Source organism: Battus philenor, unplaced genomic scaffold (assembly GCF_028537555.1).
Source record: "Battus philenor isolate CCGP_79_NKW_IND1 unplaced genomic scaffold, ilBatPhil1.0.hap1 SCAF_24, whole genome shotgun sequence".
In the NCBI taxonomy this organism is placed as follows: Eukaryota; Metazoa; Arthropoda; class Insecta; order Lepidoptera; family Papilionidae; genus Battus; species Battus philenor.
Window position 1 is genome coordinate 12,397,302 of NW_027181687.1, and position 13,485 is coordinate 12,410,786.

Consider the following 13,485-nt stretch of genomic DNA (forward strand, 5'->3'; position numbering starts at 1 on the left):
GGAGACGCAATAACGCGCCGGGATGGCAGCGGAGGCGAGCGGGGGGAGGGGGATTGCGAGGGAGGAGGAGGAGGAGGAGGTGGGTTTGACAGCTGTAGTTTCAGTACGTAATTTGGGCGCGGGGCGGGGCTGGCTCGTGGCTAATCGAGTTACTTTTTACACAAGTACAAAATATTGTGCATTTCTCAACCGACGGGAATTAATTATTGATTACGTCACTTTTATTTACGTGGGCATCGTGTGGGATATGGTTACGGAGGTCCTGTTCCTGATGAGGCTGCACAAAGCTCAGGCCGGCTAGCAGCATAACATTTACATGAAACGCATCGTTCTAATTAAAAATCGAGTCTACGAGAGGTTCAATCGCGTCCCTGGACAACTCAACTCAACGAACAGTCAAGTTCGCAAGTTGTTTATGCCGGTTTTTATTTGATCAATTTGTAAAAATTATTGTATGATAAATTACATTCGCTGAACGCGGGCAGCGCGAAACCGATTATCTTGGCAATCCTTTGGTGAGGCCTATGAGAGCAAGTTTATTTAAAAATTTTGCAGTTGCCTGCACGTGAGCTGAATCACTAATTCAATGGAGGCCACAGTAAGGCGTGCGGCTGACGTGCTGCAGTCTAGACGATAAATACAAAAGCAAAGTAACTCAGTGCATTCGCATGCGCGCTGGCGACAACTGGCCGCGCGAGCCGGCCCGATGACGGACGGCGCGGTCGCACTCGCGGCTTCCTCCTGACAGGAGCTGTCGCAGGACGATGGGCATCTCGGGTCCACTCGTTGTCGATGGCGACAGACGGCGACTCTCTGCCATTTTCATTTCATATCGACAGTCACGCGGTCGGAATTCGTTTTGCTAGCAGCTCACCGCCCGCCATGCCCGTGCTATGATGGTGTTACATTTTTTTTGATTTCGGGTAACATTCCTAGTTAAATGGTTGCACTAGCATAACTCTGTGACTGCAAACAAACGTGATTTTTAATATATTTGCGAGTAGAGAGCGGCTTTCTATCCCAGCTAAAATAATCCACTGTTGTGTAGCTGACCATGTGCCGTTCCATACGAAATGCTTATGTTGACAAAACTACGTAGCTCTCAGTATAAATAAATATTTAACTTTGTGATATTACAGTCGTGAGTGTGCCGCCTGGGGAAACCGTTTTATTATTTTTTTGTATTAAGGATTGTCAAGAAAATTAACAACAATACATACCCAAATATAGAGGAACAGTATCCATTAACAAAAAAAAACATGACTAGCAAATAAAAAGCAGATCAACAATAAATCTATTTACGTGCATATCCTAATGTAAGTAATTGTAGTTGATCGTTATTCTTTAATTAACTATTCACTTATTATTATCAGAATGTTCTGACTCATCAATTCGCTGCTACTTCACCTTAACAATCTGCTATGCTACGTCAGTTGCTTTCGTTCGTCAACAGATCGTTTCTCATTTATGATTTAGACCAATCTCATCATAGCCCCCTCCCTCATGGCTCATTTAGCGGCTGTGAGCGTACCAATGAGACCCGAAGTGAGAGAGCTCGTTTCACTGCCGTAAGTCATCAATGGTACATCGGCCGTAAACTCTCCTCTTGAGGTATTGATTCGATCTCGTGAAGGCTTCTGATTTCTGATTTGATTTTCTTGAGCGGCACAATAATGTTCATTTAGTCGATCCCACTCCCGCCGCATATTGATCGCCGGTGCAGTAGTCGTCGTCATATCTGTGACATTCCCGGACAAACATGCGCTGCGTCTCGTTACGCGCGGAGGTGTCAGTGGCAAAACTACTTTGCGCCAACCGCCTTCCCCGCGCCCCCCGCGTCCCCCGCGCCGCTGCCGGCTCCTCTCCGCGCGCATCCGATTTAATAACGCGAGGAGCTGTTGACACGCGAGGCTCCGCGGCACTTGCGCCCTCCGCCCTCCGCCCTCGGTCCTCCGCGCCCGTTCCTGCGCGAGCACACTGCAATCATTATTAACAACATTGTTTACTTAAGGTGTACAATAAGATGTCGACTTAAAGATTTCTGTTTTAACTAAAACATGAGTTAATGAACTTTACACTAGTTCTTCTGCGATTGTGCTGTTTGCACAACCATTACAAATATCAACATCATCATCATCATCATTTCAGCCGCAACACTGCTGGACATCAGCCTCTCCTATTAATTTCTGGTGAGACCGATTCGAAGCGGCCAGCGTCCAGTGCTTTTCCATAATTTCCAAGGTCATACAAACATACTACGCATCAATGTATATGTCGCAGAATTAGCTCTATAGTATATAAAAAAGTGTGCAATGCCACCTTTGCCGATGTCTCTGATATAATATTGCGGATTACAAAACGCTTGCAGTACGACAAAGTTTCGGAGAATCCATTTGTTACACTGTCCACCTGTTACTCTGCCAAGGTTTGTTACCTTGGTCAAAATTCGGACATTCCGGCAGATCTAACGATATCTTTCCCTATTTGCATTATCGGCGCGTCGCTGTTCATACTTACCCACGTGACTTACTAATTGTCCGACAACGATAATAAACAAGCAATCAGATATCGATGGACCGATGAAGCAGTGAGGGTCGCGTGAAGCCGTCGGAAGCGAAAGCGGGAGCGGGCCGCTCAAGAGCGTGTCCTGCAGTGGACGTCAATCAGCCATGTTGATGATAATGAATCAGATGTATATAAAACACGTGCTTACTCTACAATAATCAATTCCACGCGATCACACGATGCGGTATCGAAGACGTAACCGATGCGATCATAAGCTCAGCGAGTGACTCCGCGCAACGCAGTGCCGCACACACTGTGTCACCTCGCCAGGCAGCTGTTGCATCGCGACTATACAACAATATCGGACGTTGATGTTGCAATTACATGTCGTAATACAGATGTACGTATGATAAATACTATTTGTCCGTAAGCATTTACGGCTTCAGTAGATATAAAAATACTGGTCGCTAAAGGCTTTTGACATAGACCACAGGTCTAGCTCACTAGCTGATGCCATGCGCTGCTTTGGGATTAGCAAAGGCGAGTCCTTGACGTCACTCGGATGTCGCTTCGGCCGTTATCTTATTTAATTCTCTGGATTTGTTCATACAAGGTGACGCATAAATTACTTCGTTATTACGTGAGTACATCAAAATTCTGAAACCCGTTTTATTGCGAAGTTTCAAACTAAAGAAGCGAGCGCACCGCGGCCGCTCGGCACACGTAACACACGGGCAGGTTAGCAACTGCAGCGCCGCCGCTCGTTGCGCTCTCTACGGTAACGGTCGCCCGAATGTTACCACACACGCACGCACGCACGCACACACGCACGCACGCACGCACGCACGTACACACATGCACGACACTCACTCTTATCTATAACTTTACCAGTAGTTCAAACAACGCGTGTCAAAGTGTTTGCAATCACTCCAATTCCACTACTATTACTAGACCTCGTTTTGTCGCAACTACATCGTGAGCGTGTTTTTAACTTAACATTAAATATTCCACAACGAGTTTTACAAGTAACCACTCGTGTCCGTCTTGAGAAAAATGACAGAAGAGTACAATTTGATTGAAAATAGAAGGAGATTGTACTCTCCTATAAGGCATCCTCCAACTTTAAACTTCGAGGACTCCAATCGTGCCCTGATCTGAGAAGAGTGCACAACTAGCTCGGACGGGTTTTTTGGCAAGCTCTATTATCACTTTATTATTTCACCTTCACACTATCAAAATATTATTTTACAAATATTTATATAATGAACTTCTTAAATTTCTTACAAGGTAACATCGCAACATTACACCGGAGTGAATTGTAATACCACACACAGTTGCCCACGAAAGAGCTACTTAATTTTCCGAAGCTCAAAGAAAAGTATAACAATTGGCCAAAGTTTAAATGTAAAATCGGCGAATTATTTTGTCGCTACAATAATTGCCAAATATTTATGGGCAGCACAAAATTGTGGCTAAAATCGAAAAGGAAGGCACGATGCAAATTTGATCAACACAAGTCGTACGAAGTTGGATTCAAGTCAATGATATTTCACCATTTTATTAACAAATAATTATTCCAAACTGCGAAACCCCGCGAATAATGCTTGATCAGCGCTTGTTTAAAATTAATCTCTGCCTACAACCATTCCGAACATAAGTGCATTAAGAAACCATTACCCGTTCGTTACGGGAGAGAAACAATATCGCAAATTCAATAAACGCTAAATAATAACACACATGCCGCTAAAAAGTCAATTTGTCACTCGATTAACGTTAAAAGACTGAATAATCGAATCACGGGCGCCGCGGCGCGGGCGCGGGCGCGGGCGCGGGCGCGACATCTGGCAGGTCCGCGCGCCGCCCGCGCCGCCCGGGCGCCAGCTGGCGAGGGCGGTACGGGCGGCGCGGGCGGCGCTACTTCATGTTATTGTGACGCTTTATCCAATCTCTCGGTAAAATAACATTCGTAACGAGTTTATTTGTAGGATTTGATTTGTTTACGTTTTGTTACTGGACACATGTTGATATATTTTTCTTCTATGAACTGACACAAATGGTACAATAATTGACACTTTTTTGTCACATTATACAATCTTTACATTTGCATTTAAAAATTTATTGTTCAAGCATAGGGTGATTGTAAGTGGGAGTGAAAGCTTTAAATAGGTGAATGTTTAGTTCATTTTTTGACAATTATTTTCTTCTATGTCTTATGTTATAGTTATTGACTTCACAAATAATAAGTAACGTGATTCAAAGAAAAGGCTTTTTTAAATTCGGATCACTGCACATTAACATTAAATATTGTGTACGACGTGACCTTGCCGGCTTTGCGTTATCAGAAGTTAATAGCCCGTCACATTCCGATTGAAATATTTCACATTCCAGAGTGATCACTTTATATGAATTGATTGGAAACAGGTGCAAATGCTAGTAAAGTTCAGGCTGTCACGCGTGCGGCATATTGAAGCCTTTAAAGCTTTTACACATATTTTCAATTCACATTTATAAAAGAACCGGTATTCAATTAGGGCTAACAATTATGTCTAACATTGGTTTCCTAACTAAACTTTTTCAATTAATTTTTAGCATTGTACCAGTTACGTCTTCTAGCCAGCCTAAGGTGTGGAAGGTAAAAAGGAAACAGCTATCTCGGAAACGGAAGAAAAAAAAGATTTATTTTAAAAGGGTAGTGTGCAGAAGACCTGGTCTGATTTAACACCGCAGCTCGGTACTCCCCTGATGGTGATGGTAATCAGCCGCACGACCTCCCAGGACTGGTCAGACGGCAGCAGGTCGAAACGAGGAGCGCCGGTACGGTGCGTTCGATCCGGTGCAAATTACGAATAGATTCAACCTCAATGACAGAAGGTTATTTTAGTATTAAACTCGCACCTGTGAATAAATGTCACAGTTATAATATACATATATAAACATATGTGCAATTTGCTCGCTGACAGTAAACCCCGAGATGCCTTGCGATGAAGGAAGGGAAGAAACCGAAACCGCAGTTGATGTGATTGTTTACTGTCAGAACGGAGTTACAAAATTGAAAGCACTGTAAAACAAATAGAGAAGACAAAAACAAATAAACAAATTGAAAAATAATAAGCAATACATAATGATGGAACTATGAACACAGACAAAATGTTGAGATCTGACTTATAGCTAGGCGATACTTAATATCGATGTTTTTATAATATTTGTTCAACATTTACCCCTTTGGGGTGTGAGGCGACATAAAGGTTGTGACGTGAATTAAAAGATTCTATTCTAAACGCGACCGAGGCCAGGGTCCTTCTCCCGGGCAATGGATGTATACTGCTGTGGCTGGTGCGCAGGCGCATTGGAATGTTTGTTATAAAAACAAAGGTCCGCTACACAGCACGCTTCACGATCCCGCACCACTTGAGATGTACCGTGCCCCCCAAGGGTCAAATACTTTGTACTGTATTGCAATTTATGTGACATTTCTAGTTTTATATATATTTTGTGGTAAAGATTTTAATTAAGAGGTACGGGACGCTAAAATGCAACGTTGCAGCACAACGGAAGTATTATAACATCAACAAGGTGCAAAGTTCCTACTGGCGCGTATAGCACGACGCTACTACGACAACGTCTACTGTTACACATAAATATCAACTCGTGAAAACAATAAAAGTGTGTCTGTCGGGGCGGTGGTGGCGGGCGCTGTCGGGCGGTGTCGGGCGCTGTCGGGCGGTGTCGGGCGGTGTTGCAGTTGCATGTTAATGCGCGCGAACTTCGCCGGCGCTAAGTGGCGCCGGCAGCTCGCGCCCGTTGCTCCGGCGCTTTATGACGCCGAGCTTTAATTTAATCGGGCTGAGCTTTATGGCCGCGGCGCGTGCTTTTACAGCGAAGTTTTTCTACAATCTGCTACTAATTAAAATGACTTAAACGTTCATGTCATTCTACATCGAAGAGTCGCATATGACTGTGTCAAGCGGACTGTGCAGAACCACAGTCTGCTTGTTTGTATGCTTAATATAAAACATATAAATATAAAAAATAATTCTAAAAATATTGTTGTTAAAAAAACTAACCAATTCTTTAATTTAATTTTTTTGGTCTGGCTTACACAGATTCGAAGGGGTAGAGCACACAGGACCCTTAGGCTAAAGCCTCTTTAAAGGTAGCGAGGCCCGAGTGCTCCCTGGCGCGCCTCGGGTCGGGCCCCGGGAATATGCAGTATACTACAATTTCTCGGGATTGGGAGGCCTCCACACACTTAGGTCGCACAGGACGCGGATGCTCCAAGGAGTAACTAGGCCGGAGAACTCCCACTAGGGGACCTTGGCTTGGGACGTCACTCGTCGACATAACATTTGATGTAATTGCTTAAACATAGAGGTGTTGAAAAACGTAAAAAGTAAGAATTAAGATATTAATTACGAAGAATTGACATATTAAGTCGACAGACTGCGTCGAATCAAACAAATGAGTTGTTAATATATTTAGTGAAGTTACGGCGGCCCTGGCTGCGAAGTCTCGTTTCGCAGCGAAAGTTCTTGTTCACGTCGCCGCGTAACAAAAGTGTAAGTAGCGCGAAACAAACGGCTCCGCCGAAGCGATTGCGTTTAATTTTTATTGCCTGCGGGCGGCGGAACACCGGCCCGCTAGCGCTGCTTGGTAACGTTACATTTTTGTTTACAGCTTTTCCAAATTTTAAAATTGCCATTTAGAAGTTAGAAAGGTCGGAGGCTCAGATTATTAATTTAGAACAATATATAAGGCTGCTTGCGAGCCTTTTCGTTAATGGCATCACCATGACATGTTAAATACGTTCAGATACATTTGAAATAGCAATTAGTATTTAAATTTATATATACTTTTAATACCGACATATAAGATGATATAGGATAAAATCAAATAACAGCTCTGAAATATGCCACATTAATTTATGTTTTGTGTTGACGTGCAGCGCGCATCATTCCGACGGTGCAAACAGTTAACAACGAATCATTACGTCGCGCATTAACCTGAATGTTAAAACGCCTTTTCTTATTATATTATTATTTTGTTATTTGTGAAACTGTTGATTATTAATTGACGAATGAGCTATACATTCACCCCTTTAAAACATTTACACCTTTATCCAACCAACCTGTTTATCGTGCACCCGCCATGCGTAAAATATACAGTTTCCATAAACAATTCAATATCAAGCATTTTTGCAATTCTGTCACTACAAACACAATGAAAACATATTTGTAAATAAAAATAAGCATCTCGGTTTATATCATACACAAATCATAAGAGCAGGAGTAGTGCATGACGTAACTAAACAAAGGATGTAAATGTAGAAGTAACCAAGTTAATGACGGGGCAAAAGATGTTTGCACAGCTGATAGCTGACAGAGGATAGGAACCGATGCACACCAGGTCGGGTGGTCGGGCGACGGTGGGAATTAATTGCAAAAGCACGTAAATGTAAATGAATGATTACGTAAATAATTGTCCGCGCCGTCGGTATCGACGGAGGGGCCGGGGCTCGGTCGCGTGTCGCCGCGTCACTTATTAGGCCGAGCGCGGCGGCCGCTCGCTTCATGCTCGCCTGTGAAATTTTATTTTATTAATAACCAAAACGTTCATGTTTGGCTTCTATAATTAGATTTCCGAACTGATTTTAATTTGTTCTGCTGCGTGGCGCGGGGCGGCGGGCGCGGCGGGCACGCGGGCTATCGCCGCGCGCCGCTATTTTAACGAACTGTAATTGGGCCGGATTATCAAGATTCCGGCGGTCTCTGCGTAGTTTTTACAATTATTTTCTTGTTCCCGTAATTATTTCTGAGCGTTGGTTTATTTGGCCTTTATGTTTGTTTGAGCAGTTCACCGCTCAGCTCCGATAAGTGCGACAATATTAATTCAATGGCCACGTTCGACTTTATATCGTTAGTTTTAACAAAATAGATTGATAGAGAAAAATTGTCATCTGACTGATACGTATGGGTTTAGTCCAAGATGGGGTTATTATTGTTTAATGAGTAATATTATTTACTAATGAGCTGCAAAAAATTACAGCCGTGCTAGACAGCCGGACGGCTCAATATAAAGTTCCTCCTCGCTACACGCGTCCGGTGATTTCCCGTAACGTTGACTATGTCATGGGTTCACTAACTGTGCGCCCACCCATGCGCCCATCTGTTCGCCCACCCGTGCAGCGTCTCTGGTAGACGTCGTGGTCGCCACTCGAACCCTTGTGCGAACCGTGTGCCTCGCAACCATATCTGACGCGTGCTCCGCAGTATAGAGGTGGACGCGGTCTCGGCCCAGCTCTTCACGGGGCACGGGGGGTTCTATGAGTACCTCCACAGGTTTAAGCTCAAGGAGGACCCCTCGTGCTTCTGTGAACCGGGCGTGGACCAGACCGTGATCCACCTTGTGGCCCAGTGTCCCGCATTCGGGGGACTCCGGCTCGAATTCGAGTGCCGGTCTGGCGTAAAAATCAGGGAGGAGTCAATAGCCTCCCTGATAAGCGGATAAAACACTAAAAAAGACTTCCTCTCATATTGCAAAAAAATCATTATAAATGTGATACACAAAAACAAAAATTAAAGAAAACAGAAATGTAAATAGATAATAAGAAATAAATGTGATAAAATGTAATATACAAAATGTGATAATAATGTAAACAAATAGAAATAAAGATATAAAATGTAATGTGCAACGAGGGAGGAATGAAAGGTCACAGCGAAAGGGAATGAAAGGAGAAATATGTAAGAAAACTGCACGAAGGAACTTAAGAAGTATACATGAAGGGAAAGAAAATAAAATAATATGTGAAAACCTAAATAAATTATAACAAAAGTCCCTGTCCCACACCAGATAGGGGTACGAGAGGCCCCCAATAGCGGGGGCCAATAACACAAAAAAAAACCATATCTGATGAAGAACTCTTCCATCTACGTCCGTGACTTTGGTTCTTCTGCAGACCTTCTCATCTCTTATTCGAGCGTAACGAGCAGATTAGCTCTCCATTGCTCTTTGGTTTTATTAATTACCTTATCATAATTTCTTACAAAGTGCTTATTGTACACACGTAACACATAATTTTAAGAAATGCGTCCACCTATCCCTGCATCCCGTCGTTGGGCAAACACAACACTTCACGCGCCCTTTAAAATAAAACAAAGACCAGATCACAGTTCTAGTTTCAACTCGGTGTTTTTAAAAACCTCTTTTCTGTAAAATGGGATCAGTAGAAAGTATTTCAAAGGCACTTGAGTGTGTACTACCTGATTTTACAATGGATGGCATACAGGGTAGATATGACTTTAATAATTCATTTTCATTTATGACTTTAATATTTCAATTCATTCACAAGGAAGAAGTTGGTTTCGTATAAGAAAGGGTATTACGGTGTGCAAAATACAGCGCGCTGCACTTGATCAGCACGCGGGCTAGCGCTACAAGATTACATCCCGAGAGTCAGCCAGACCTTCGCCACAATACTTGCGGCGTTGTATCCATCCTCGTGCATTTCGTTCTCCTCCGCGGCGTACTTTGGGAGTTGACTTTATAAAATTCCTTTCGTGGTACCTGCACACTCATTAAGTAGGTGCAAATTCCTTCTGCTTTTGTATAAATCGTGTGCCCACACTGCAGTTGTCGTCAGATTTGTAACCGCTTTCCAGTCACACGATACGTTTAATAGGTTTGACGGAAAAGCCATCGAGCCTCGCATGTCTCTAACCTGCCGTCTCCTGAGCCAAATGGAAGCGGTCACGCGACGCCCGCCGACCCCCTGAATATATCATTTCACACTACAATTTGACACCACATTCACAACATACGCTGTTACCGTTAAAGCCAAAGTGAACTGTTTTCTAGACGCGGCAAGGTTTAAAGTCGTGTGCCGCCAGTGGCCTGAGGGTGGAGGCGCAGTGATGGTACATTCATGTGATTGTGCTCGTGTTTCATGCTTCGCAGTATTCAAAGTTAGTTTCGTCTTGTTATGTCTGGCCTCACAAACCGTTCGCTGACGTGTTCCTCGTGATTTATTGCGCGTCGGCGAAGCTTTTAGGGGTTCTGCTGCTCCCCCCTCTCGTAAAGTTTGATGCTCTAATAAATGGCGCGGCATCAATTACTGCCAGCCCCGTACGAGCGTGTTCACTTCGTTAATCTGTTAAGTTGACTGTTGTTTGACAATTTACAAGTTCGTGACGGTCGTTGATGTGGCGGCGCTCGCACGGCACGCCCGCGCCGCCCGCCCGCCCGCCCGCACGCCGCGTTCGGTGCGGTCGTAACCATACGCGCCGGGTTGTGAGCTTCCGTCCCTAAGTGAAGCTAGACAGTTATGAATCGATGTCTTCTTATTTCTTAAGATTCAGTCAGCCACGTCTGTGGAGGCCTGGCCTCCTATGCCTTTGCATAACGTATACCAGTATTAATAGTGAACGTGGAACGGTCCGCAGGTCTGGTTCCAAAACCGACGTGCCAAGTGGCGGCGACAGGAGAAGATGGAGGCGGCGCGTTTGGGGCTGGCGGAGTACGGTGCACCCGTGCCCCGCTTGGGCCTGGGGCTGCCCGTGGACCCGTGGCTGGCGCCGCCGCTGCTCTCTGCGCTGCCAGGTAACTACTTCAGCAATAATTAAACTCTCATCCGCTATAGACAGTTGGCGCTCTTCGTCTTAGTTGTATGATATGACCAAGCAGTCGTGATCAAAGGAGTCGACGACCGGCACCATGTCTTCTTCCCCGAGACAGCTTGCACGCACAAATGGTGATTCCATGAGGGACCTCTCTTGATCAGTCCATTGCAGAGCGGGACGATTTCTAGTTATTTGCCCTTGACAAGTCCCTCCGTAGCGCCCTCACACTCGCTATAAGTCTTTGTACGACACACATAATTATTATTCCCTAAGACTTCCAACCGATCTTATCGGAATCTACGGAAAAGGTCTTGACGCGAGCGCGCTGTGGTTGAAATAATGGTGATGATGAAAACTTTTATTGTACTTCGTTTTTAGTTTTCTGGTCTTTGTGATATCTCTGCTTTCATTTCAAATTTCATTTCAAAGCCTGATGGTTAACGCTGCATATATTTTTTTTATTAGTAAGATGAAACACTTCAGCGGCGCTTGGAGTTCCTGACTTGTTCTGCGTTTTGGCGCGCTTTCCCACGACCGCTATGAGCTACAGGAGCTCGCATCCGTTGTGTCTAAGCGTACGACAACACATGCAAACAAAAAGACTTTCCAAAAACGAGTCACAATATTTCACGGTCTGCAAAATTTTAGAAAGAAGAGAAATTTTCAATTGAATTCTGCAGCTTCAGTTACAAAAAAAAATATTTATGCACACAGAAGCATTTTAAAAAAATATATTAAGTTATAATAAGACATGAATTTTAGAAAAAGACTGAAATAGTAAAAGAAGTGTAAATTAACGGGCGACCGTTTGGTGCGAAAGATGGATGGACACTGACTCGGCGCAGTGGTCGAGTGTACGGAGCGCTGGGGAGCGCGGAGTGCGCGGGAGTGGGAGCGTTAAGTGAATGGGTTTTATTTTAGTTCACCTGTCCTAGTCGTGTGCAACGCAAGATCGGGGATAGTGATTAGTATGATGTTTTTTTTATTTTATTATAAAAGCAAAGTGCTTTAAAATGGTACAACAATGCGACACAACAAATAAACACTATGATGCTGCTGCGTCTACAACATTTACGATTTATTTGATACTGGCATACAACAGCCAAACAAAACGAAAGTAAATCCATTGATCAACTTTATCTGGCTAATATGCTAGAGCTTCTTTTCAAAAGTTTCATAACTGATGAACACGCTGTCAAAATGAACCTTGTTGAAATTAACTAAAAGGTCCGATGTGACAATACGGTGCTGTGATTACAGCGAAGGATCGGCACCGCGGACGCGAGGCGCTCGAGACAGTGGCCAGGGCACCGATAGGTTTTCTAACCGTTCCCTTGTCCTATTCAGCGAAATCAATTTACACCAAAAGCAGGATATACTGAGATATGTGTGACATGTAGTCGTTCATCACCTCCTGCACATATAACAATATGTATTAAGAGACTTGTCCATGTGACTACACGGAGTCGCTTTTGATTGCCGTTTCAAATGCGAGTAGATATTAAGTAGAAAGTAGCGCAGTTCGTTTGATATCGTTGGTGTTATTGTTACAGGGTTCCTGAGCCACCCGCCGTCCGGCTACCCGAGCTACCTGACGCCCCCCGCGCCGCCGGCGCCCCCTGCGCCCTCCGCCCCCGACCCGCGCTCCTCCTCCATCGCCGCGCTACGCATGAAGGCGAAAGAGCACGTCGAGTCCATCAGCAAAGGCATGCAGATGGTCTAATAAAGACAGGCACACACGCACCGCTCCCCTCGCACCAGGACCTCGTCGGCCAACTGACTGCCAAGCATCCGCATGCACTTAGAAGTTACATAGCTTGTGTTGCTATAGGTGACTTTGCCAAGCACACGATTACCCAGCGCCACAGAAGCCTACCTCGACGCAAACAGGAATAAACGGATGTTTCACTACATTTAGTGGACAGCTCTAACTTTTCAAAAAGCATCACGACCCAGGCTCGAACTTTTCAAAAAGCACCACGTAACCACGATAGAGGGAGACAGGACGTAGGAGAAGAGAGGATTGGGCGATTCGAAGAAGATTAAATTTAGAACATTTTTGAAGGTCTCTAAATCAAAACCTCTCTTCAAACGCTGTGGAAACCGCGTCACTTCGGGAAGCAGACAACTTGTCAAATCAGAAGAGCTGGATGCTTTAGCAAAGCACAAGTGGCCCGGACCACCATGAGCGGAGCGGTGGGCGGATGTTCGAATATCTGGAAGAAGTGAGTTAGACAGTTGCGTGACAAATCGCAGCCGCGAGAAGAAGCAGCTGTGACACTATATATAATTGTAACCCAGTTTCATTTACGTTTGTGACTGTTCCGTTTTTTGCGAGACCAAAATACTGTAGCCTATTGTGTAACTA

General features: G+C 44.4%; 1 protein-coding gene across 1 annotated transcript in view; it reads left to right on the plus strand.

The window, feature by feature from the left end:
• Positions 1-12,953, plus strand: part of LOC137924711 (retinal homeobox protein Rx1-like) — a 51,661-nt gene extending 38,708 nt beyond the window's left edge. The window contains exons 3-4 of the mRNA XM_068768129.1: positions 10,941-11,097; positions 12,671-12,953. Of these exons, the coding sequence (XP_068624230.1) occupies positions 10,941-11,097; positions 12,671-12,840 (327 nt within the window). The 3' untranslated portion in view covers positions 12,841-12,953. The remainder of the gene's footprint in view (positions 1-10,940; positions 11,098-12,670) is intronic.
• The last annotated feature ends 532 nt before the right edge of the window (positions 12,954-13,485 follow it).